General features: G+C 42.3%; 1 protein-coding gene across 1 annotated transcript; it reads right to left on the bottom strand.

Annotated features, from left to right (window-relative positions):
• Positions 1–1,164: 1,164 nt before the first annotated feature.
• Positions 1,165–26,639, bottom strand: slc25a36a (solute carrier family 25 member 36a). Its single transcript, XM_061241993.1, has 7 exons — positions 26,167–26,639; positions 19,763–19,924; positions 15,591–15,668; positions 13,107–13,207; positions 6,894–6,960; positions 5,873–6,171; positions 1,165–5,314 (listed from the first exon to the last, which is right to left on the bottom strand). Exons 1-7 carry the CDS (start codon positions 26,205–26,207, stop codon positions 5,121–5,123), a joined length of 942 nt encoding a protein of 313 aa, XP_061097977.1. The 5' UTR covers positions 26,208–26,639; the 3' UTR covers positions 1,165–5,120.
• Between the last annotated feature and the right edge of the window lie 673 nt (positions 26,640–27,312).

Genomic DNA, 27,312 nt, shown 5'->3' with positions numbered 1-27,312 from the left:
AACGGTGGCTAGCACTCTGAAGGGAGAAAGCACAGTTGATTGGGAGGGTTACAGTCAGCAGGATATATCACACATTACTGACTCTTTTCACTAAATTCACCCGGCATACTAACTGCATAGGCACGGTAGCACAGTGGAGAGGGAAGTCCCGGGTTCGAGTCCTGGCCAGCCGGATCCTCTCTGCTTGGAGTTCTCCTTGTGTGGCTTTCCTCCAGGTACTCCGGTTTCCTCCCCCACACTGAAAGGCATGATGCATGTCAGGTTAGGTTTACTCCGACCATTGCCCTTGACCAAAGCACAGAGCTAGAGTTGGTCCCCAGGCGCTGCGCTGTAGCTGCCTACTGCTCCTAGGTAGCTAGGATGGGTTAAATTCAGAGGACAAATTACCCCACAGGGTTCAATGAAGTATATCTTATCTGCTATTGACTGGTAAACAGTGGAGTGAAACAAAATGGTGGGTGATATTTTGCAGAACATATTTGAAGAACATTTCTCAGTCATTGTTGTGAAATTCAAAAAGTGCATTGTGCCTCTACTATGAGAATGTATGTGAACTGCATTGGTAGATCTATGTCATATCAGAATGCAAAATATGTACCATAGTGAGACCAAATTCTCTTCCTCAAGTTAGACTGGATTCAGGAACTGTGCTGACACCTTGTGCACCAGACAGGGAACTGCAGTGCCTTCGGAAAAAGAGCTTTAAATGGAAATTGGTATTAAACACGTATATCATTAATCACACGTATATCATTAATTCTACCATTTCAGATTTATCTTTACATTTACACTTTGAACTCCCAGGTTTAAACTGATTGGTTTCAGATCTTTAGACAAAATGCAATATTAGACAAAGAGAACCTGAGTAGGCCTATACACAAAACACATTTTTAAAATTATTATTTCATTTTTTTATTAAAAACACCAAAGTGAGCCCTGTGAAAAAGTAATTGCCCCCTAAAACTAAAATTGAACCTTACTCCGGTTCTCTCTGTCTAATACTATATTTTCTTTAAAGATCTTGAAACCATTCAGTGTGACAAATATGCAATAATAGAGGAAATCAGGAAGGGGGCAAATACAGCACTGTACTTTCTCCACAGCACTGTAGTTTAGGAGTTAATTATTGCTACTGACTATTATAAAGCATTATGAGTACATCAATGGAGTTTGCAACTTTATTTTTATTGACTTTTGTACAAAAGGAGGTTTGATAATGCATAGGCGGCTGTGAATTTGCCACATATTCATCAGGCTAAAAACCAATTAAAATAAAAATAAAATAATAACAAAAGAAAAGCAATTGAGGAAAATAACATTAACAGCAAAATCATTACTGTGAAACGCACTAATAAGATTTGCTAGCATAGCATTAATGGGAACAAACTGTGCGTCATAATACTCTCTCAGTACCAGGTCTCAGTAATGGTAAAATGCAAATGGGGGGGTAAAAATGATATGTAGGGAAATGACAATCCATGATCATCTCCTTGCATTAAATGTTTATGTACTATACAGTAATATTTTATGGTTTATTTCCCGTTACAATTGTTTGTACCTTCCCTAGTGAGGAGCATGGCTGTGGTAAGTGATTTCAGACAGGCAATGTTGTAGCCACCTCTGAGACCAGCTTCTGAATCTGCAGAACATTCCAGGCTTATGCAGAGTGACTCTGGTGAGGGTGGAGTCGCACTGTGCAAGTTCAACACTGGAAGTATCAATACTAGTCCGCTGCGCTAGTCTGGTTAAGGAGCTGGACTATTTATTACAAGGTTTCTGGATTAACACCCCAACTGGGGATCTGCAATTTAATCTTTGTGTAAAACACATTAAACTGCTGTGAATGTATTCATGGGTAGAGTGGAAATCTACACTGACAGAGGGCAATACAAGTAATGTAGTGTCTATTACTACAGGGTCACGAAATGAACGACATGAAGAACTTCACATGAATGACACCAGAACAATAACGGTAGTATGTTTGGAAATATGTTCACAGTCCTGCTAAAAACCCCTTACTGGGTATGCGCTGACAACACTGGATAACGAAACAACCATTGTGCCTTGTGACACGGAAACATAATTGTTGGTTTAAAAACAGCAGACACTATTAAGTGAATTCTAGCTGGGTTCATGCATCCATTCGGTGAATAATTCTAGAACAATGTGACAATTCTCCCAAAATGTACTTTGCAAACGTGCAACAAGTGTAAAGATGATGATTGAAGAATGAACAGAAGAGATTTATTCCTGGATTTCAAGTCTTAGTCCTCTTATAGAGAGCGATTGCTACAACCACGTGTACATAATGGCCATGGTTGATACACACTGCTCACTGCATCCCAAGTTAAGTGCTTAGACCCAAGTGAGTACACCCAGCAAAATAAAATAAATACCAGTGCCTTGCGCGATTATAAATATATTGACCTCCGTTATAATAAAACGAGTTCTGGAACTTGGGTGGGGTTGTTGGGTTCTACAGCTGGAATTGGTCTCAGGTTCCAGGGAGAGTCAAGGAAAGGACTAACCCCAAGGTCACGTGACCACAGGCCAAGGAACAAAGTAACAAAGCCCTGCAGAACCGGTCTCAGTCTAGCTCCTAAAGGCTTTTATCTACTGTGCTGCTGGACTTTTGAGTGTTATTCCGCCCTTGTCTGACTGTTTGCCGTTTCCAGTGTGGTGTCAACGTTTGCGGGTGTAAGCGCGAGCCTTTGCACACTGACGTGTCTGTTCGCTGACGGGGAGGGGGCACAGCAACACCTACACACATTGCACAGGGAACTGGGGGCGTTTCCATGGAGACAGCATGAAGGTAAACAAACTGAGGGGGGAGATGAAACACTGGATTTTCACAGGATGCAATTTAAAAAAAAAAAAAAAAAGAAAGAAATTGGATCACATCGTTCAGCACCTGGTTCTGGTTTGAGGTGCATGTTGTTAAATCAATAACAAATAACAATTAAAAAAAAGAAGCAAAACAAAAAATGCATTACAGTCTCACACCATTTTGCACCAGTTTCAGATACATCTTTGAAAACAAAAAATACTTAGTAACTGCAAACTACTGCATAATAATGTATGGACCTAAGCAATAAACACTGGATATTGTATATGTATACATATATATTACACATATATACACACATATAAGAATATCCTTCACTAGTCTGTACACTTAACTGTACAATATCTTCAATGGATATCCTTTGTAGTCTTGCTTATAACACTTTTCTTGATAATACATAACAGATAAAATAAAACGTTTATCACAAGCCAAGAGGCCACAAAAGTGCATAAGGAGTCACTCTCAAGCCATGGTGTGGGTGGGCGCCCCTCCCATTCTGACGGATCTTGCATTTCAATGTCAACAGCACGCCTATTGTTATTTCTAGAAGCTTAAACAAAAGATATATTTAACGTAATAATAATCCTTTACATTTTTGTATTGTGTTTACTCATTTCACAGAAAAGGTCGATGTACAACCGTTACTTAAATTCTAGCTTCTGTCACACCGGTATCTTTTCAAGTACTGTAGTGCAGAAAGGCAAGTTCTCCCGTCAGACCTGACCCGCCTGGCTCTCACTCTCCTCTGATGCAGCAGAGAGACAGGAGTGAGACACCTCCAGTCCAGTAGAGGGCGATATAGCATACCACCAGGAAAACAAAACATTGACATTTTTCGTTTTGTGTTTCTTTTTTTCTTCTTTTTTTTCAAAATTTTGGGAAACAAAATGGATCAGTAGTTAGGCTGTAAATGAACATGGAGTACAAGGGAATGCTCTGTGCCTGTTTTCTTTTGTCCAGCGCCCGATGTTAGGTGCATCTGACAATGAGCCGCATTGAAATTTTAGAAGACAAAGTGCCTCTCAGATCTTAATGAGTGTGCATCCACAAGTTTCAAGTAGTGATGTTCTTCCTTGCACACAGCACACACATTTCGCTGGCACTCAATCTGTGGAGAACGCCCATTAACACATGTATATAATTCGGCATTGCCATGCATGACACTATCAGGGCTTCACACAAGAAAATGGGCTAGTCAATGTGACAGGACACCGGGGAGACTCCCAAACAGATAAACCGCAAAACAAACAAATAAAACCAAAAAAACAAAAAAAAAAACAAAAAAAAAACAACATCAAGAGTCAAGAGCAAATCCACAACCTCCATGGCCACAGCGTGTAGTAACCGACCGCGAGTCAACCGTTGTGCCCTGACCCTCTGTAAAAGGGACTGAACACCGGAAAGTAGTGGGGAATGCTTGAACTTAAAAACTCTTTTTTTTTTTTTTTTTTTTTTTTTGAGTCAGTGCAAAATGTGACATCGCTTCCTTTCCTCTGCGTGTGCTGTCCTCTGGCAGAAATACCCGTGGGTCAGGCCTGCAGTGACTGTGCACATTTCAAATGGGAGGGACATAACATAAACTCTGAGAAAAACGCCACCCCGTGCCTTTCCCATAGACCCCAAATCTAAAAACTACCAAATTTCTCATACACACATCACAGACTCCATACCAAAACTACACTTTAATATGGTCCAAAACGTTTGCCCACAGAAAGGCAGAACATGAAATGCCTCTGTATTAAATCTGACACGGGTGTTACTACAGAAACTGCTTTGCATATATAATGCTGGAAATCTGTACAAATTACTTAGGCAGGATGGGCTACCATGAATTAAATTATTTTTTTCAAGCATTCCCCCTCTCTGATATTCTTTTCAAACTCATCCTAAAGCAGCTTTTTTTTCTTTTCTTTTTTTAGGAGAGAAGGACAGAAGGCAGACACAAAAAGATAGACAGAATGGAAGGAAGTGGGGGAGAGAGAGAGAGGGAAAGGGAGACAGCTCGTAGTTTTAATGCGAGAACTGTACACAAAATGTACACTTTTGGCCATAATTGTCCCTCCCCTGTTTTTAACCTGTTTGACATAAGAGTCCACAAATGCAAACCTGTCCACCCCACCCCCTCCCAACAATATTTTCTGTCTCTAGGCAACCATTTATGTGGCCCATCAGGGTGAGTGGGTGCAGGGTAGTCTCCCTGGTCCTTTGTTACTTTTGGTCTCTGATGGGATGTCCTGGGCGGGGTCCCTCTCTCTCTGGGCAGGGGAGGGTGGGGTTAACCATTCAGCAGGTAGACGACCAGCTCGTAGGTGGACATCATGATTGCCGTGTTTGGGATCTGCCTCACCAGGTGAGTGGTCAGACCGCGGTACAGGGCACGGTAGCCCTCCTCCTTGATAACCATAGATAGTGTCTGGAAGAAAGACCGGTACTTGGTCCCTTCCTCTCTTAGTCTTGTGCGTATGACTTCTGTGAATGTGAAAGCAAAAGGGAGAGGGAAATTAGATAATTGTGCTTCATGGCATTCTCTATTAAGCACTCATTACTTAAGCTGAGCAGGCTTACACAGTGGTCAAATTAATGCCGTCAGTACGCACCAGCGTTGTAAAGTAAGACCACCGTGACTGGATTTAATAGTGCAAGTGAATCCTGCAAGAACGGACTCGTGTTTCACTTATAAATTTGGACTCATCGTCTCAAGTCAAGGCTATAAATGCTGAGGTGCACATTTCAATGCGCAAGTGCGTATCTCAGCTAAAGCACGGTTGAAGCATAACCCTTTCACAGTCCCAAGGCAAATATTAAGTGGCTCCACACAAATCCCCAGGGGTTTTGGCTTTGTATGAGAAAATGTAGAATATTTAGTAGTTTTATTTTATTTTAATTGGGGCTCAAAACAGCAGTCATTTTGATAGGTTGAAAAGGTATAAGGTTGAGGGGATGTTACGGTAGTTACGATTGAGTGCCATATGGCACTCTTGGGACTGACAGGGAAAAAACCAGAATCTGCCGGACCTCAGAACTCACCGTGCGGATAGGCGATTGAGGTGGCGCACGTCTTTGATGTAGCCGCGGCTAGCATCAAGCCCACAAAGTCCGAGGCGTCCTTAACAGCCTCCTCCTCCTCGTCCATGGCGGCCATGGAGGCCGCGGCCTTCATCTCCATAAGTTTCCGCTTGATGCTCTCGTAGATGACAAAATGGATGACAGTCTCTGAGATGCCGGCGTAAGAGGCCGACATGCCCCTGTAGAACCCGTGGAGTCCGTCGGACTGGTACACCCGCCGGATGCACTCGAACGCGTTCATGCGCCTCTCCCCCCGGTTCCTGAAAAGGAAAAACGGGATTTAAATCAAGAAAACCCAGCATTTGCAAACACTGCTGGTCAGAGGCCCCGAGTTGGAATTTAACTAGATGAGTTTTACAAAATGTTTCAACTCCAAATTCCTTCAGATTTAGGAATTGCAGATTTTCAGGAAAAACATTTTCATGTCTCACTGGACTGAAACACCTGGAGGACTGCCTTGATGAGGGGGGTGTGATTTTTTTTTTTTTTTTTTTTTTTTACAGCCTTGGAGGAAAAAAAACACAAAACAGATAGTGAAATGTTTGGATTTAGAGGAAGACGGCAAACACTCTACGGGACAGATGCACTATATAGCTGTACCAGTAATCACTCCCAATTCACTAAATAGTGGACAATATTCCCTTTAACCATTTTGAGCTTCCAAATTCCGACAGTCAAATTTATGCACCAAGTAGTGCCCTGAAAAATGTTTTGCGTAAAAGAGTGGATACAAGGACAATAAAAACAACACCACATGCATGACTGTTTATTTGGATGCCTTTGAGGACAGATGTGTTGAAAGTCAGATATTTATATGCCACTCCTGTCAACAAGGATGCAAAAACAATGACTCATGTGTACAAAATCTCAATTTATCACTCCCTACAGAGTGCCTGACTGAGTGCTTCCTATGTAGGGAATAGCTAATGAGTGAACGAGGGAGCAATTTTGGACTCTTGGTGTGAAACTTGGCTCCTCTTACCTGGCATCCAGCTGCAGGCGTGTCTTTATCAACCAGATGGGATTGGTAGCTGTGATGGCAGTAAACCCTGGAAGATGAAAAGGAAAGGCTCAGACAGGACGTGACTTCATCTCAAAGACTTGGCACAACTACACATGTAAACAAGGCTAACACTACCCGCTAACATGATGTTCCAACGTCTAAATATGCGTTTAGCTTATCTCTGCTGGCTTCCTTAAGCTGTGTTTATGACCAACTTAAATCAGGACCTATTCATATGATAGCATTCATTATTACCAGTATGCAGGAATCCGATGAATAACAACAAACATGACCCTGAACGCATTGTATCATATTTCCCGTCATGATAACACTCGGTACCAATTAAGTCATTAAATATGATGCTATTTTTAAGAGGAACATTTAGCCACAATAAAAACCCCAGCCACAAACACAGCTTAAAAATACAGACTGGAGCATACTCCACTCAAAATGGCACTGGAAATAGCAACTAAAAAAACCCTTGAACATTATATAAGAAATACAGACTGAGACCAATGTTTTTTTGTGGATTTGGTTGAGGCATTGCAGCCTAAACCAATCAGAGAAAATCTCCCAGGGGCTGACAGCAGGGTCCATTACTACAGTATAAAATATGATATGGTCACGTGATCACAGTGGTGTTTACAAGTAATGTGCATTTACAAACTCACACTGCACTTTCCTTTGGACAGTTTTATCTAGTTCCAATGGAGGGGGTTTCAAAACAAGTACAGCTGCCATACAAGGACTGGATATTTTTACAAAATGGCCACAACTAAATAATAAAACTGCAAATATTTGTCCCATTTGCCCATTCTCCCGGGCACTGTAAAGTATGTGGAAATGCTGGCAGAATATCACGTGCAGTGCAGTCCCTATTTGGGCAGTGACACAATTTGTGTGGCTTTGGCTCTGTACTCTAGGACATTGGATTTTAAATGAAACCAGGAATACGAGGTTAAAGTACAGACTGTCAGCTTTATTTTGTAGGAAATTAAGCCCTTTATATACATAGTCCCACCCACATTTTTGGGGACCAAAAGTAATTGGACAATTCAGCTGTTTCTTGGCCAGCAGTGTTTCATGCACAAGAAAGCTAATGTCACATTCAAGGTGTTTTGTTCCTTCTTTTCGTCTTTAGTCATACTTGATACGGTAACACATCTCCAAACTTCAGTGAAATGCTTCCCATAGGGGAGAAAAAACATCACTTGTATCTATTCCATGTTGGTTAGCTTACCTATTAGTAAACACATTGCGCATGTTTTCGCTCTTTATCCTTGTAGTCATGCTTTTATCTACCACATGGAAACAGCATGGCCTTGTTGCTGTCATATCAACATACGAGTGATGTTTTTCTTGCTTTTTTTCCCCGGAAGCATTTTACTTTGGCTCAGAAAATTGGTGGTGTGCTACCACATCAGGTATGATTAAATAAAAAAAATCCAACACCTCATGCCAGAGATAGTTGTTACTGCGCTTACAAAATAAATTGTTAAACCACAATGGCTATATTGCCCAGCCCTACAGGTAATGGCAGCAGCAGGATAAATTCTGAAGTGTACAGAAACAACTGCTCAGATCCAAACAAACAGCTCAAAACTCATTCGACTGCACTTCAGCTTGCAGCAAGGCAATGACCGCAAACACACTACCAAAGCAACCCAATGACCCCAAACACACTACCACAGCAACAAAGGAGTGTTCAGGGCCAAGAAATTGGAATGTTCTTAACTTCCTGTTCTCAATCACCCGATCTGAAACTGAACATGGCAGACTCAAGGCAGAAATACCCAGAAATAGCCTGAAGATGGCTGCAGTACAGGTTTGGTAGAGGTTTATCACCAGGAAAGATGCCCAGCGTATGGTGATATCTATTCGTCATATACTTCAGGTGGTCATCGAATGCAAAGGATTAGCAACCAAACACTAAATATGACCACTTTAACATCATGCTAATTTGTCCAATTACTTTTGGTCCACTAATAGGAGGAGTATCTCGTACATGGATGACTGGATATGGATATAACTTCCCTTAAATTAAAGCTTGAAGTCTGCACCTCGTATTTATCATTTAAATCTAATCTGCTGGAGTAGAGTGAAAAATATAAAAAATTGTGTCATTATTGCAATACTTACAAACTGCATTGTATATAAAGTACATGCACATGAAAGTCTTTTTGAGATCTGTGAGACTCCGTGTAGAGGGGTTTCACTCTAATTGAGGCTTAAAGATATTAAGTTTATTTACTTTCTCTTATTTTTTATTTATTTCACATGTGCCTATAACAGCAAATATCAAAAAGGTCTATACAAGATTCCCAAACAAAAGTAAACAAAATGGAGGAAAATAAAATAAAATAAATAAACTTCAAATGAACGCATAAACTCTACTGTGCGCACACTAGCTAAACGAGTAACGGGGAATGCTCTAACAGCGAATCAGAGACATCTACCTATGGCATGAGTCTACACAGAGCACTACGGTGCAGAGACAGGCGGAGAAAGAGAAGATGGCGCGCCTGCGTGAGGAAGATGAGGTGTGTGAAGGATGGATCGTACGAGAGGGGAGAGAGAGAGAGAGCGAGTGTACGCAGAGAGTACTCACTCACAGCTACTCCTTACCGCTGCAGCTAGAGACCTGCAGGTGTGGAGACTGAGATGGAAGGATCTCTCACTCACTCAATCACGCAGGTGAGAGCTACAGTAGAGTACAGGCCTAAAATAGACACAGGCTTTTCTGTACCACAGATACAAGGGTCACCCCCTGACCCTCAGCCCCCCCTGGTCTCCACCCTCCCCACCCACATCACCCCACAAAACCAATTATTGTACAACTTCATTTTTTTGGAGGGAGGAGGGCGGGTACTTTAAAATTACGGGCGTGACGTTTGCCCTTTACGCTGTATAAAAATGACAATAAATAAAAAAATAAAATAAAACTTTTGTCTCCACAAATGTGTAAAAATGTAAACAGAATGAAAAGCCATGTCTTTCAAGCTAAATGCCTGCGTTACGAAACACAATCGCTGTTGTCATTAGTCCAACAGTGTAACGGGAGAGGGGAGAGAGGAACATGTCTTCATACAGAGGTATAAATTATCAAGGTAAAAGAATGCTAAAGCAGTGCAGGAGGACAAAAAATAAAACGGTTTAAATGCTAACCTTGTCACCGCAGTCAACGGTGAACTCGAAAGATGGCTCACACACACTGACATGAACGCAAACAAGACCAACTTACTTGTGTGTGTGTGTGTGTGTGTATATGAGTGTGTGTGTTGGTGTATGTCCCTCTGACCTTTCACACACATTTATTATTATTCCTGGAACATGAGACTTCTACTCTCTGGTGAAGCAATGCCTCCCCTCCCGCCAACATCAAGTTTAGAAAAGGGCCCATTTCAATTTCAGAACTACAAATGTTTCTACGTCCTGCTTTGAAAGGCTTTGTTCTGCCTCTCTTTAAGCCTTCTTTTCAGAAGGAAAGTTGGCTGCAGCTTCTTTCAAGTTGTTTTGCAGGGTGCAGTGTGCCTCTGTAGGCCCCCAGCCAAGAGTGAGTACGCTTTCAATCAAGAGCCTGGGCGTTTACTCACGCTCAGAGAGGGAGAGACGGGCACACACATTCAGAGACAGAGAGGTACTGCTCACAGCAGCTTGTATTAGTACATATGTCTTTATTGAACTTTTTCTGTGGACATGCTTTGGTAACAGTCATGCTGAACTGACTTGAGAGGCAGGCAGAGGGAGAGAGAGAAAAGCTGGAAATGTCCACAAACCGTTTCACTCACTGGTCAGTAAATAGTTAATGTGCTACTCTGATCTCCTTCTTTGAGCTGAAATGTGAATCGGAGCATGCGAGTAGTTAATCATAAGGCAGGTCTGGGAAGTGGATGGTGTGGCCTCTGTGAAGAACATCTGTTTACCCCGGAGCCTGAATTAAAAGCAATTACGGCTAGTGTGTGAATTTGTTGCAGTTCCTCGATTAGAATGAGCTTACTTTATAATAATTCATCAAAGTGTACATGTGGTTTATCTAGAAGCATATCCCAAGCATATTTTACAACCATTTTACAAGTATAGCTGCAGCAGAGTAGCATAATGTTTATGTAACTAAGGTCGTAGGTTCACGCTTCAGGAAATATCCAGGCGCATTGCATTAATAGATCCACACTCAGTCCAGAGGACGCAGTGTGAATGCTAGTTTTTCTTACAACCAATTTCTTGATCAATTATGATCATCAATTGAACATTTTAGTTCTAAAATATAATATTTTGCTTAAAATTAATCTAACACAGAGCTAGCTTGACTTGAGTCTTTTTCTTTTTTTTTTCCGAGAGTTTCCCAGAGTTTCGTTTCTTTGACCAGGTGTCATAGTAATTAGGACTGATTTCACCTGCCAGTGAAAATCAATTAAATGAAAAGTATGAATGAAGTATCCCCTTTCAACCAATCATTTACCATTTGCCTAAAATGTAAATGTACTACAGACACATATGGACATGCAGGGATATAGAATGAAATATAAACATATAAATGTTGCATAATATACAAATGTGTCAGATTTGCAAAGCAAAACGAGTAGCATATAGTCTTAAACCATTACAAATTTTGATAATGACAAGGTTAGCATTTGCCATTGCAGATTTTATAAAAAGTAAAAAAAGTAAAAAATAAAATAAAATCGTTTGTATAATTGTTTACCTTTACCAGGGCGACAGGCTGGTTGGGGCCAGCGTCAAAACTGCGCAATCACAAGAGGTTAGGGGACAGAGAGCTGCAAGCCAGCGGCCTCGTCAGTCACAATCATGACGACATAACCATCATCATCCTCACTATACTGGGAGAAGAAACGTGAGCCACCCCGAGTTGCCCACCTGGCGTGGACCCCTCCCCCACTGCCCCGCCCGTGCCCTCTAGTAGCAGCCGTGAGGACCTTTAGCATTAGCGGCTACAGCAGGGCTGCCCAACCCTGTTCCAGGCCATCTACCGTTCTGTATGTTTTCACTCCAACTCTAATTTGGCACACCTGATTCTAACAATTAGCAACTCAATACGATGTCTAGCTGTTGAATGAGGTGTGCTTTGTAAGGGTTGGAGTGAAAACCTACAGGGCAGTAAGATCTACAGGAACAGGTTTGGGCAGCCCTGAGCTACAGGCTTGGCCAAATACAGTACAAGCAGCATACGAGGTAAGACTGCTCAGGGGTTAAATTTTGTCAATCAACCACCATGTTCCCCTAAAAAGAGGAAAGCACAACCAAAACTCTTAGGAACTTATTTTTCTAGTTCTGCTTTCTGTGTCCTGGTCCTGCTTTAATATGTGTTTTTTGTATTAATAATTTTTATTTAATGTATGTAAAGTTACTGCATAGCTGCTCAGTACTATATTCGGACAAAGAGCGAGCAGGTTATGGCAGTAGATCCTTGTCACTCATGCCGACTCTAAAGACCCAACATTTTGGGTTCAAGTATGATTTCTTCATCTTTTTCTATTTTGGACGGCAACGCATCCTCACTGCAGAGGCAGTTCTGAACTTCAGGTAGAGTCCTTCATCGTTTCATTCACTACAATGTAATAAATCATAATAAATGGTTGTGGATATTAAGAAGAGCAATGCACCGTCACCAGTTCAGGGGGACATTTACGAACCAAGCCACAGGGTAAATTAGATGGTTTAACAGCGGGGTTTAAGTAGATCAGATCCTGAAAGTTTACGGTTGTGCTCTCTGACAAAATGGCTGTCCTTGCTGTAGACACTGTCCATGCTGGGAGCAAGAAAGTGCCCCAAACTGAACACAAAACAACATCAAAACCTAAATAATCCATGACACCCCCCACCCCCCACCCAAACGTGAAGATCTAAAAACAATGGGTCAAAATAAACGTTCTCTGAAATTCTGCCCCTGTCCCACCCACTTTTTATAACATCAGCTGTGTTCTGTGGACTAGTTATCATTGTATCCAGAATACAATCGTTACAGCAGACTTATTCAGAAGTAATCAGAATGTCATTCTGAGATTGAAGTAATGGTTGCATTTACCTGCATACACAGTTGCCATCAAAGGATTTTTTAAATGAAAAAAATAAATAATTTTTTATTTTATTTGTAATGATTAATGCATTTTTGCTATTGGTCCTAATCCTTTTAAAAGAGCATGTCGACCCGACGGCGTGTAGGGCGACCCTCACCTGCCAGCCCGGCAGAGACCATGTGGACCTGCGTGGAGTCGGGTTCCAAAATGCTGTTCAGCCTTTCTTTAGCAGTGGAGTAGGCCGCAAAATATATCGCTCTGCAGACAAAGAAAGTAAAGGCAAGTGAACAGAGCCGAAAGCATATAATCAATGTTAAACGTCTTACAATCTAATTACAGAACTAGGGTAATAGAGATGCATTGCTTTCTACAAACAGAGCTGTTACACTGACTGATGGACAGATGAATGAATCTTTATTATTATGCAAATTCTGTACCTCTTCTCGTCATTTTCAAATTGTTTTTGTACTTAATGTATGCGGTTCAGTAACCAAGAGACAATTTTCTTCCTGTTCTTTCAAACATTAGAAGCTCTGGAAGAAAAAATTGAAGAAAAAAGTGCTATATATTTTGCTCATGAACCAGTTTCAAATCTTGGTTCATGAGCAGCATACATTAAGTTCAAAACAATGAAAGACAAAGTACTAATTACAACCTTTCGTTTAGTTTTTTGTACAGGGGCCCTGTGAATTTACCTGTATGGTGAGAAACTCATTAGCTTTGTAAATTTGAGTCTGCATTCGAGATGTGAAAGCACAGCATTCACGGAGGCAAAAAAAAAAAAAAAAAAACCAGAAGGCTTACAGAATGTTCATGGAAAGCAAGTACAGAAAGTCACTAATTTACTATCCCTTCATTAACTTTTAAAGTGCATTTACACAGCAGGTAAATACTGTGGAACGGGGATTCGGCTTTGCTGAGTGCAGGCAAAATTAGGGTCTGTTGTTTGAACTGGCGCTAGCCTCGCTCCGCTAACTGACATCATTGTGACTGAGGGCCCATTACGGCAGTGAGCGGAATGTACAGGTGCTCGTTCACCTGCGATGGATCCGCATCAACACCTGCTCTCTCGCATCCAGAACCCACGAGGCAAGCATAACCTGCTGCCCATTAGTGGCCATTTATCTTCCTGCTCTGCAATTTGTAGGGCAGGTCCAGCACACATCAAACAATCTGGCCCCACTAAAAAATTTCCACTTACTGCATTGACTCTCTCCTTTTTTCCACCCCCTCCAGAGTTGCAACACACACACACACACTAATATGTTGACGAATCAAAGCCCCTGCAGTCAGACATGTGGCCAGACGGAGCGACCAATCCTAGAGATGGGAGCAGTGAATAATGTCGGGCGGACACTAATAGTCTGAGACTAGGGAAGGGCCGTGCTGTGCGTTTGAAGCGTGGTGTTGGTGTCCGTGACTGCGATGTTGTGAAGGATTAAAGCGGACCCCTGGGCGAGCTCTGCATTGCCGCTGCATCAGACTGCTGCGGAGGTTTTACATAACGGTCCGCTGCGTCACAAGGGATGACCTCCAGCTGGGAGCTCAGGAGCTGCTGCCACACACACACACACACACACACACACACACACACACACACACACACACACACACACACACACACACACACACACACACACACACACACACACACACACACACACACACACACACACACCCCGCAGCAGCTTACAGGAGGCAGTGAACATGCAGCTACACACAATGACATCAAGCTCATGCAATGCAGCAGCTGTGAAGAAACATGCAGAAAGCTCACAAGCCCAATAGTGACTGAAACTAAAAAAACTGAGCTATGACAACATCTGGCCTACACTAGAGAGGGCCTTATAGATATAGGCCAGAGCCCACTTACTAGTGAGGACCCTACATCTCCAATACAGAGCCTTACTAGTGAGGACCCTACCTCTCTGATACAGGGTTGTACTAGTGAGGACCCTACATCTCTGATACAGGGTTGTACTAGTGAGGACCCTACATCTCTGATACAAAGCTGTACTAGTGAGGACCCTACATCTTACATACAGAGCTGTATTACTGAGGACCCTACATCTCCGATAGAGCTGTACTAGTGAGGACCCTACCTCTCTGATACAGGGTTGTACTAGTGAGGACCCTACATCTTAGATACCGAGCTGTACTAGTGAGGACCCTTCATTTCTGATACAGAGCTGTACTAGTGAGGACCCTACATCTTACATACAGAGCTGTATTAGTGAGGACCCTACATCTCCGATAGAGCGGTACTAGTGAGGACCCTACATCTCCGATAGAGCTGTACTAGTGAGGATTCTACATTGCTGATACAGAGCTGTGCTAGTGAGGATAGGAAAAGAAAACACCCCTGAAATATCTGTGCACAGCAGGACAATTCTGACTGCAAAAAAATAAATATAAATAGCAAGATTGCAGGACAGTCCCACTCTCACGCTGGAGAATTAGATTGTAAGCAACAGCCATGTCTAGCCTCCCCCTTTTTGCATTTCCCCATATCCTTTAATCTGTCTCCATGACAAATACTTAGTCTTTTAGCAACTGACAACTACTGTTGCATTCATAAAGACACTTTGAGGTTTGAAAAGGACAAACATAGTAAAAGGAAAAAAAGAAAAAGGGTTCGTACCTGGATGGAGCCACGCCCACCAGGTTAGGCCCCAGCCCTCTGAATAGAGAACGGGGTCCTTCTTTTTCCAGTATTAATCTGTAGAGAAAGAGAACGCAGCAGTTAGCCCAGTGCACTGACCTGATGTTTCCAATGGCTAGTTCTGGGTAATTCAGGCCCTAGCAGTATCGTTAGCGGTACAGCGAAAGCAGAGCTCCACCAGGCTAAGCCGTTTTTCTTTGAAATGAAGCACTGGAAAGCACACAAAGTAAAATTAAGTTTGTGGTTAAGGTACATGACTGGGACCCGGAAGGTTGGTGGTTCAAGCCCAGGTGTAGCCACGATAAGGTCTGCAGAGCTGTTGAGCCCTTGAGCAAGGCCCTTAACCCTTTGTTTGTTTGCGCCCTGCTCTTATGTTGTTCAAAAGGAAAAAAAGTCTAGTGTACTAAAAAGTCTAGTGCAAAACTGACGTGTTTCGATGCTACAGCGTATTTATTTGACTCTGATGAAGACGCTGTAGCATCAAAACGGGTCAGTTTTGCACCATTAAAGTGCTTATTTTGCATACGAGCGCCGTAAAATAATTTCCAGAGAAATAAATATTGAGACATTTCCTCGTCAGAAGTGTGATCGATTTTGGGTTTTCCATCATTGCAGTTTAGCAGTCTACCCTGCAGAACCACTTACAACAGCATTCACCATATCCCTTTCTAAACCGGAGAACGCGTTTTCTACTGGGGCATTGGTTTCCTTGAAGCACAAAAATGCAGCGGTGAGAGACCAAAATATAATAAACCATGAGGGGTTAGCTCAGGTGAATTTGTTGACATGGATCCAGTTGCAATAAATCTGCCACAAAACAACACTTAAGTGAAGTAAACCATTAGCCAGCCGAGTATAAACATTGCCACTGCAACAGGATTCACATCTGATCAACCGTTTAGTGATGTTTTCCCAATCTGCCTCAAAAAACAAAACTTTTTTGTTCTTTCAACAGATAGCTGGGCAAAGCCAGACAATCGAGGCAATGAAAGAAAGACTCATTTGAATGTTCTCAAGGCCAACACCTGATCAGCTGTTCACCTGAAGCTGACAGATTCAGAGTCAGCATATACTATAATGTTCATGCAAATGAATCCTAAATAATAGAAAAATGTCAATGTTATAGAAAATGTAACTTGAGATGTTACATTTCACAAAGAAAAAATAAATAGGGCATATGGATATACTTACTAGTCAAGTGCCTAGTACCATAAATGTTCAAGGCAAATCATTTTGGTAAATTAAAAAATATTGGCACACAGATACCAGTCATTTTGCTGCACATTTACCAGTCAAATGATAAGCCATTTCAAAACTGCAGCTGAACACAGAAAGAAGTCAGGTTTATCCCTGTGACATGACTTACTGTAGTTACATGGGCTTCTGCGCAGTGTTTCAACAGAACACCGCTGAGGACACGCACCTTCAAAGAACAATAACTGGGACAAGGAAGGCCATTACCGCCATTATCTGGGTGTCTTACACAGCCGGCAGCTTTCATTTCTGTCCGTTTACACCGCTCACCGTTTATTTTACGGACGCAGGTGAGCAACTCGGCCAAGAGGTCAACACGTCCTATATTTAAGCACGAGCGGGGTGCGTGGGTTAAAGCTACAGCCACAACCAATATTGCAAAAACGTCTCGTCAAACTGGAGTGCACGTGTCCCTGACCCAATTTTGGGTTGTCCTAAAAAAGCTCCTGGGTTGGGAATCAAAACTGCTTTGAGCTGGAACAGGTGGGAGGGGCACGAAAAGGGCGGTGGCAGAGATCGGGGAAGAAATATTTTAACGCGATCCTGTAAACACATAAGCAGTGCGGTATTTCTGCCGTTATTTGCTCTTAGTCTCATTGTCAGTCCTCAACAGTCTAAGCAAACTGCACGGTGAATGCAAACATTGTCGGCTGAATAGAAAGAATGAGCAAGGCGGAGAAGCAAGCCGACCGCAGGGAATGTTTCCAAAACTAACCTGGCTGTGGCATTACAGGCATTCCGCCACACAGCAGCAGCAGTGTGCGAGAGAAAAGGCTGACTCGCAGATGCAGCCGAGCTGTAAGTGTGCCGGCCTGCAGACTTTCAGCTGATTTACGGTGAAAAACCAGGTGAGAAAGAGAGGTCGGAAGAAGATGAGGTAAGAAAAGAGCTCCTGCAGAAAGGAGATGAAACGTCGACCGAGCCTTTGACCTAGTTACAGTAAAATGCTGACTGACTGACCCCATTACGTTGAGGCCTTTGTCCACCTCCCGGGAACTTCTCAAAACAATCAATGCGTTAACGTCACCTTGGTTGCAGGAGACCAAGCGAGAGAACAACGTTAGAAAGTCAGCAAAGAATCAAGATTTCACCATGGTGCATCCTTTTTTAGGGCCTTTTGGTTCTTGACAACAGACCTGGCAGAGCAGCGTAGACATTTGTTGAATACTTCTGTATCATCGGTGTAGCATAGCAATCCTCTTATATAGCCATTACAACTGCTCAACTAAATTATGCTTGTTTGGCTCGTACTTGCTCTGGTGCGTCCTCACATACCAACCAAGCAAACAATGTTACGTTTCATTTTCAAATATTTAAGACCAATTTTCAGAGAATCCAACACTAACATCAAGCTCCAATTTAATATCCATGGCATGAGAAAAATTTGGCTTAAGGGAAGATACCCAAGTGCCCCCCTATATATATATATATATATATATATATATATAGTTTTTTTTATATGACTCTACCGTTAGTCAAACTTTGAAGACGAAGACAGAGTGGTGGGTGTGTTGTATGAAGCACATTGCGGACATTGTCTCTGCACACCAAGATCTTACTGTGAGCAAAACAACATCGCCTTTTTCAGCGGCGGATGTTGAAAATTCCAAGAGATTTCCCCATGTGGCTGACAGGTCAAAAATGACCGCAGGCAACAGAACCATCCGACAGATTAGTAAAGATTATTTTCTTTGCAGCAAGAAAGGGAAAAGAAAAAAGATGAGCAATGGCTAAACCAGGCCGAGGGACTTGTGCAAGACGATGCATCCAAGAAGACAGGAGCAGGTTTAACGGGCATCACTTCCAGCCTATGAAAATACATTTCCACTTTTTCCACTTAATCAGTGGCATAATGATGGGTCTTATCACAAGGCTTGCCACGGAGTGGTCGGCCAAAGAGATGGGGGATTTCTGAAAAATAAATTGTAGATTTAAAAAAAAGTGAAGTAGGAAAAACAAAGGGTAGAAAAAAGGAGAAATGAAAGCAAAAGCGAAAACTAAAAAGGTTGTGCAGAATTCCCTTCAGCTCTCCAGCAGCCACAGGGTTACAGATTTCCCAGCCAGGAGTGGGAGAACTCCCGGCATGCACTGGGAGTGTATGCAGAGCGCTGATAATTCCCAGAGACTAGCCCTTCGACGTGTCAGGAGTCCAGCTTTGCGGCACACAGGGTCAAAAGACAGAGTGGCAGCAGTCTGAGTTTTATCTTCCCCACCAGGGCAGTGTAGGCCATGAGCAAAATCAATAAAATATTCTACAACATGCTGTCCTGTGGTCTTGAACATGCACATACGCTTCTCGCAACATGCAAAATCCACATGATTTCACATACACTGAAGTCGCTGGGGTTCCTGTGTGTGCGTGCCTGTGTGTATAAATATCTATGTCAGTGGTCCTCACTCCTGGTCCTGGAGAGCCGCTGGGTGTCCTGGCTGCCTTGTTACTCAGCACTTAATTAAACAATTAAATCACCTCACCTGGTTTTTCTTGAGTCTGAATCGGTTGCTGATATTAAAGGTACAATGGGTAAGATTTTTGTGTAGTAAATACCTTCCTATCGTTGAAAAAGACTCACCCCCAGCCTGTGTTTATAGTCCTTAAATTCGGGTTTGAAAATATGCAGTTGACGGGCTGGCACTCTGTACCAAAAGATAGTACAGCTTGGTCAAAAATTGGCCACAGCCAATGGCGTTTCAACGTCAGCGCATTTATCGAGAAGGGGGAGGGATGAACAGTGTTGCGGTTTGAAGGTGTTTGTTGCTGCTATTCCTCTCTTGACCGTTAGAAGTCCAGAATTACCAATTGTGCCGTTAAGGCGTCAGCAAAAACCGGCATGGGTTTGCGGTTCTTCAGGACCAGGAGTGAGGAACACTGATCTACGTACAGACAGAGCACTTACTTGAGACAGTGCAGGGGACCGGGGGATACTCGGGCGACGCTGGCTCCATTGACTGTGCTGAGCTGCACCTCAGAGATGTACAGAGTGACGGAGGACGACTGCAGCCTCGTCTTCACCACCTCCAGCGGGCAGGTTAGAATGGCACCCACTGTGCCCCCACATCTGAAAGAGGAGGGACAGTGTAAATCCCATGGGCGAGATGCCACACACACATCAGACATATTTACGATTTGATCCCCAATGTCAAAGCGCAGCTTGATACCGACTCTGTGCTTTCGACCGGGATAGCAAGGAACCCAGAGCATTCGGTTCTCTGAGCTACCCTCACAAATGATGTTCTCTCACGCTCCTAATAATGGAATACATTTATCATGCAGGCCTGTTGCCAGCTGAGGCCTTCCCCGGCCATTCAAATGACAGAGTTCAAAATAAGCCACAGTGTTATGCCCCTTTTGCCCTTCACGGTCAAACCTGGCAGCAAAACTACATGGCGGCCTAGTTAAGTGCCTGTATGTACGGAAAGGACCCCACCGTCTATAATGCCCTAAACATGACCAAAGAATTACTTCTGATATTGGCCTTTGGTTTCATGGGAATGGGGGGATTGGAGGACAAGAAAAAGGGGAGGAGGGACAGAGAAGGGACAGGAGCGTCACAAAATGAAAAAAACAGCAGGCGCCTCCTGTGGTAAATATAACCCATAAGCTGCATCATAGATTTGCCTGTTACTTGGAATATGAGCAACTGTGGGAGGGGATTATGGAATGTGGTAAAAATAGAAATAGAATAGAAGTGAATGAAAAGAAGAAGATACAATCCTGTGTGACAATTTACAAGCAAGTTTTTAAAGCGACTCTACACCGAATCTCCGTTTGACTGTGGCAGTTAAAACTCCATTGGAACGACCCATGGTAACCGCATTATTGATAACCAACGGTCTTCAGTCCAGACCAGCATTCTCGTGCACTTTACTATCAGGACGATGTATGGGGGGGAGGGGGGCGAAAATTCCCCCCGTGCCTATTCATCTACTGCTTCTGCATCACAAAATGAACTGGGGTGGGTGCGGTTTAAGAGTGAGATTTAAGACTGAAGTACATGCAGACCCCTTCCTGAGAAGAGAGGAACCCCTCGACCTATGACGACGGGTGAAAGGGAGGGGAAATCTCTCTAGACCACACCTCTTTTACACACAGAGAAACTCAAAAGCCTTCGTAACATTTAAGGAACGTTTTTCTCATTGTCATTTCCAACCCCAGGAATTAGATGTGCCCACCTTCCTCTGAAGTGTGCGGCACACAGACACGTAGGTCTAGTGTTGATAGTGATGACTGCAACCCTCTTTCTACGAGGCTAGTTTTACAAGGCTGTTTGCAGGGGCGCCCCTCATAACACGAGTGGTGACCTTTGTCCCAGATTTGACGGAGGCATGTGGGTTCCTACACAGTCCAGCAGTATGCAGACTGCCGACAGCCGACTCGGCCTGAAGCTCAACCTAACGTTATAGGCTCTCCATACGCTCTCAAGCTGAGTATTCAGTAAATAATGTGGAAACCTGCACACTCTCCAACTCTTTCTTCTGCCAACTGCAATATCTCAATATTCCTCTTACACTTACAAACTCTTTGTCTCCATTTCTTCTTACAAACACTCTCGTTCCTGTTTGTCTGATAAATCCTCTCTTTTTAGTCTGCCTTTGACATTCTCCCATGCTGAAAAAATGCACCAACTTGTTTTTATATGTCAGTGGCTTAAGACTGTCATCGCTTCACTTTTGCCACCATGTAGCGTTAAATCACCCCAAACCAACGGGAAGATACAGGATAAGGGAATTCCGGTTTGACGAGTTGATCTCTTTTTGACTCTTTTTAATCTGATGCAAAAACACAACTAACTTGCAGAAAAAACCAGCTTTGAATCCATGTCAAAGACAACAAACCTTGCTTTTTTCAAATCAATTGTTTCAAACACATGGAAAATTCACCAACAGCCACAAGTTTTATCTGAAAGCAATGCTTTGCCAAGACTAGTCGAAATCACAGTAGAGTGCAATCCTATTAATGGAACATCTGCTAAAAAGGATTTGTTAAAGAAATCAACTTAAACACAGCACGGAATGTGTGTTGATATGACAAAGCAAATCAGCCCAAAAATTACTTGGACGGTTATCACAAACAATTCTCGGGGCAAGTTATTACTTTAAACAGAAGCCAAGGATTTCATCATAATGCTGTGGGGGAGGGATAAATGAAAGCATATCCTGGGTTATGCACTACACTCGAAAAAGAGAGAGATGTCCGTAGCGTGTTTTAAACAGGTCTCAACCTTTTATATTGTCATGTTAATATTTATCTGGAAAGAAATGTAATTAGATGGCAGCTTAGTTCATATTGTCTCTCTAACCAGCCCCTGCAACCTCTACAGTCTACAGATTATCTTGATCTGGATTCACTTAAAAAGTGAATTTCAACGGTTTCATAACTTGGCTGGGGGTTTTGTTTTCACAAACTGTGTGACTGGCACAGGCTTGCTGTATTCAGAAAGCAGCATTCAATATGTTTTTAATAAGTCCATTTCAGAAATGCAAGCATGTATTCCAAATTGCAGCTTACAACATTATAGCATTTACTGAGACACTAACACACTCAAAATCCAAGATATGTAGAGGCAGATACATTTTATTGTGTCATGGCAACTTATCCTTAGCAACACCCAAAGCTATGTTATGCTAAGTTAATATCAACTTCTTTTTTTTGAAGATATTTTTTCGGCCTTTTTTCAGCTTTATTGGGCAGTATATAGTATAGAGAGACAGGAAGAATGGGAGCGAGAGAGAGAAAGACATGCGACAAATGTCAGACGGTCGGATTCGAACCGCCGACGTCGCGGCTCGCAATGAGCATGCGGTCAGTGCTCTACAGGCTGCGCCACCGAGACACCCTAATATCAACTTCTTATTAAAACTGGCAAAGGCTGAAAGTTTTGGTTGTGTTTCATAAGAATATAGTATGATTAGTGTGGTTAAATCCTTGCCAAAAATTATGCAACTGATAATTAATAGTGAAACTGGTCTTTTGAAAAACATCCTTACAGATACAACTATTTATTTTTTGTTGACAGCTGAACATCATGCAGAAAAAGCAAATGACGACGAACACACAGTTCTGCACGGTGAGTTGGGAGATTGCATGACAGGTAAGGGTGACAGTTTTACATTGCCTTCCAGGGAAAGGGTTTGTGAGCCTCAGTGAGAAATAACAAAGGCCCACAACCACACCAGAACCTGGCGAGACCTCTGGATCAGACAATGCGAGACGGGATGATATGCGTTTGCAGCTCGTGTTAACCGCTGTTGTTCTCTTCTAATTTCATTTTCGTTGCCAAGCATTCTGCTGGCATTTATGAGGCCTTGCAAAGGTCAGTGCCTGGTAAAGTGTGGAGCTGCTATGTGCAACTGAACAAGTTATCTTGCTTCGACAGTGGATACCTATTGAGTTAAGCGCTAATAAGATGCATATCGTATACCAGTGCTACTCAACTCTGTGTCCTGCGGGCCACAGTGTCTGCAGGTATTTGCTTCAACCGCGCGCTACACCACCTGATTTCACTAACTAGCTTATTACCCAAACCAGGCAAGTAAAATAATTAGTGAAATCAGGTGGTGTAGTGCACGGTAGGACCAAATACCCACGGATACTGCGGCCCGCAGGACATGGAGCTGAGTAGCGCTGTCATATGCTAATTGATTATATGTAAGGTAGACCAGGGATCGTGTTGTGAGAGCAGCCACTGCTACATTGTAACTCTGCATGTTATTACCTTTGCAAAACCCTAACAATCAGCACTCTGTCCAAGGTTCCCTCATACTTATGGTTTAATAATGACTTATGTCCTGAAAGTAAGCCTATTTCTCATCATTTTTAAAGTACTCCTGAATATGTATTCTTACATGTTATGGCTTTCTATTCTACCACCTAATACTTCAGGCTATATTCTGCCCTACTGTGGTCATTGGCTCCACTATATTCTCCATAATATGCATATTAATATTTAGATTATCTTCAACTACTTACAGCAGCAGAGGTTGGGCTCCCCATTTATATTTTCAGACATTTTTCTTACCCCTGGGAAGATTTTTTTTTTTTAACCACAATTGCTGGATTTCTTAGGAGGGGTCAGTTCAGCTTTGCCTATTTAACCCCATTCCCTCTTTCTGGAAACCATGTTTGTGATGGGGTCACCATAAAAGGCACAATGCCACAGCCCATCTTCTTTAATTTTATAATAACTGCCTTCATTAAACTACAGACGCATTAAATAAACGCCGTGCGTGTTCCGGGCATTTTCTGGCTCTTGCCCTGGATCTTGGGTTTGGCTGGAACGGTTTAGATTGCAAAATCTGCAAAGTCGAACACTGCACCCAGTGAGCACTCCCGCATGAACACCCCTTCTGAAGAACATGTGCGACTCGTGAGGGCTTAATTCGTTTACAACAACGTGCTACTTGGTATAAAATAATCATGGAATTACTGCATGCCAGATGCCCTCTGTGCTAAACACATATGGTATTTTTCTGGAATGGAGTTAAAACATTTTTTTCATTTATGCAGGTAAAGATTTAAGCCATATATGCAGCAATGTTTGCATAATTTGTCAAGCAATCAAACATGTTCATTGAATTGAACAATGTAAATGACTCTCAGGTCCACTTCCCTATTTTAAAGACCATTTCTTTTACATGATCTAAGTGTTGCTATAGACACTATATTCTGATGAGCTGCTGCAAGATGCCATGCAAAAGCAGTGCCAATCCCCGAAAGACTACTATAGGTTGCTAAATATGACGTTAAGTGCTTTGACTCTTTATAAAGTCTTACAGATTTCATGATGTAAAAGGAAAGAAACAGGGTGCAGTCTGTGGAATTGAGATAAGCATGTGTTATAGTAAGCGTTTAGTTATTAGATGAGACAAACGAAGAAGCGTAGAACTACTAAATATTGGATTCAGTGCACTTTCTTGCAGCAAACTAATAGAATTTCAATACTAAGCGTTCATGATAGATCTTCAGGATCTGTGGTCGAACCTAGCTAACATAGATCACGCAGATGATTTTTGTACAATTTGTCTACTAGTTGCATTCAAGATATGAGTGCAATAGCCATGACCTGCTTTCTGATCAGCTGGCCTCGCAAAGTTAACTATCTCCAGCTAGTTAGCTAGGCTAACGTTAAATACATCAAAACTGCGGCACAATCTTGGATATACCGGGGCTAGATCAACGAGAGAGGGCCAAGCTAACTTGCCTACTTTATATCGAGCAGTACGTGCAAAACGAAATGACTAACGTTGTCTGGTTATAACTTAACCAGGCTAAATATAGCTAGCTACCTTCTTTTAACTGGTAACCATTTGTTCACCCACGAATTTGTTACATGTGTTGCTATGTGCACGCCCAGTTAGCTAACGTTAATCCATGTTAATTGTCTGACGGCTAATTAACTAACCTAGCGAGTTAGTTAGGCAACTTTGTCTATGTAACATTAATGACGTAGTGAACGTTAGCTAACTCACTTACGGTGTAGTTATTCATTCATTCAGTAACCTTCAAATATCTAACGTTTGCTAGCTAACAAACTAGCCATTCAATTAGCCGACTAGCTAGCTAGCGTTAAATAGTTAGCTAGCTGTACTAACGTTATTTTATATTACATATTCTGTATTCATTTGATGTGATCTAGATTGTTAGCTTTATGTCGGATTAACATCTCCGACTGGCTAGCTATAACGCTAGAATTAATTAACGGCACAGTTACCGCGATGTTAGCGTAACTTGGTTAATTCCGTGATTTTTCCTATCATAAGTTATATCGATAATAGCTAACGTTAGTTTGTTTTGGCAGCCATTGGAGTGCTCTTTGAGAGCTCTGCTATCTATTAGCTAGCAAGTCAGCCACATGATGCCCTGTTGTTTGACATTGGAAAGGCAAGTCTTAGGCAGCCGGTGTTTGTAGGTAGCCAGCGTAGTATCCAATTGTTATTCCGTGGCCATTGACGCTTTCAGAAATACACGGCTATTGCCAAAATGTTGTGCTAGCTAACAGGTTGTGGCTATACACAATATATCGCAACTCGCAACCTAGTTCTTTATTCCAATGTACTAGGTCGCTAGCCAGTATGCTCCTATTAGAAAAAGGGAACATGGACGTCAGAACGTAGCCAGCAGCTTCTTATCTATTTTTGAACAGGGCCCCCAAGTATAACAGCAAGCAAGCTAGCTAATGTTAACTAACGTTATATTGTTTATGCTAGATATTATTCAGCGTGCTACTTTTATCCATGCATTTACACCTTCTGATGACAATAAATTATGAATCGATTAACGTTAACCAAATGACATACTCACCCTCCAGCAAACAGATGAACCAGGGTGTCTCTTTGACTCATTCTTTAGCATTCTCGGAACCCGCACACAAGGTAGCAGGCTGGTGATGTTGAGATGCTCTTCACTATCTAGCTAGCTGGGTGGCTAATTGTTAGCTAGATAGTCAGCTGCTTGCGAGGTGAGCAGCAGGCAATGGACTTCAAAGCCGTTAGCTAGTTGACACGCAGGTAGGTAGCTATGTAGCTAGCTAGCTACTGTAGCTAGCGTTAGCTTGCTAGCTAGCTAGCTACTGCACCTAACACGCGCCGTGCTACCTAGAAAGCGATCGCTGTTTTTTATTTTTTACTCTCCTCCTCAATAAAATCCCCCACTGGCGAACCCAAGGTTGTCTAGAGCGTATTCTCCCACTTAAAAGCTAATGGTCCGTTGTCACCCTTATGGGCTCTTATAACCCAGAACCTTCGGTCCTTTCTGGTTCGCTTCAACTGACTACGTAGCAGCAGAGACAGGTCAATGTGTTTACCGTCGAATCACGAGCGCCAAAACAGAAGCGCCCATTGGCCATCGACACGAAGTACGTCACATTGTCCCTGCCCGATCACGCTCCATTCACATGATAAAGCTCTGAATGAAACAGCGTTTAGCAATAATCAAGGAGTTCTTATAAAGTGGGCTACTTCGTTATCTTTTGCGCCGTGTCCTGTAATCACAGACACTAACTAGCATAAGAACTCTAACATGCAGTTCGTACTGACCCCTTAGATAAAAAATAAACATCTATTTTGTATTTTAAATATTGAAATATGAATGTGAAGGTCAGACCTACGGCTTCAATGACCCCATTGCGCTGTACTCTATTAATATTGAGCTACAACATAGCCTACTATAGTTATGCATAAGCTACTACTGCATGCTTCTTCAGACATGTTGTGAAAGTTTTGTTTCAAGGCAAAACATGTTTTGACAATATTCTCTTTTGAAGACAATGCAATAGTTGCTTACTTGAAGAATATAGATGTCAGGAGGCTTTTGTAGTACATACAGTACTTAGAGAGTCAAGTAAGGTTCAATGGATAATATATATATATATATATATATATATATATATATATATATATATATATAGTACAGGCATTGTTATTAATTTGCATAGCAGATCACGGCACC

This window comes from Conger conger, chromosome 5, assembly GCF_963514075.1.
Source record: "Conger conger chromosome 5, fConCon1.1, whole genome shotgun sequence".
Classification (NCBI taxonomy): domain Eukaryota; kingdom Metazoa; phylum Chordata; class Actinopteri; order Anguilliformes; family Congridae; genus Conger; species Conger conger.
Note: the sequence above shows the minus strand (reverse complement) of the source record. Positions and strands in the feature narration are given on the sequence as shown.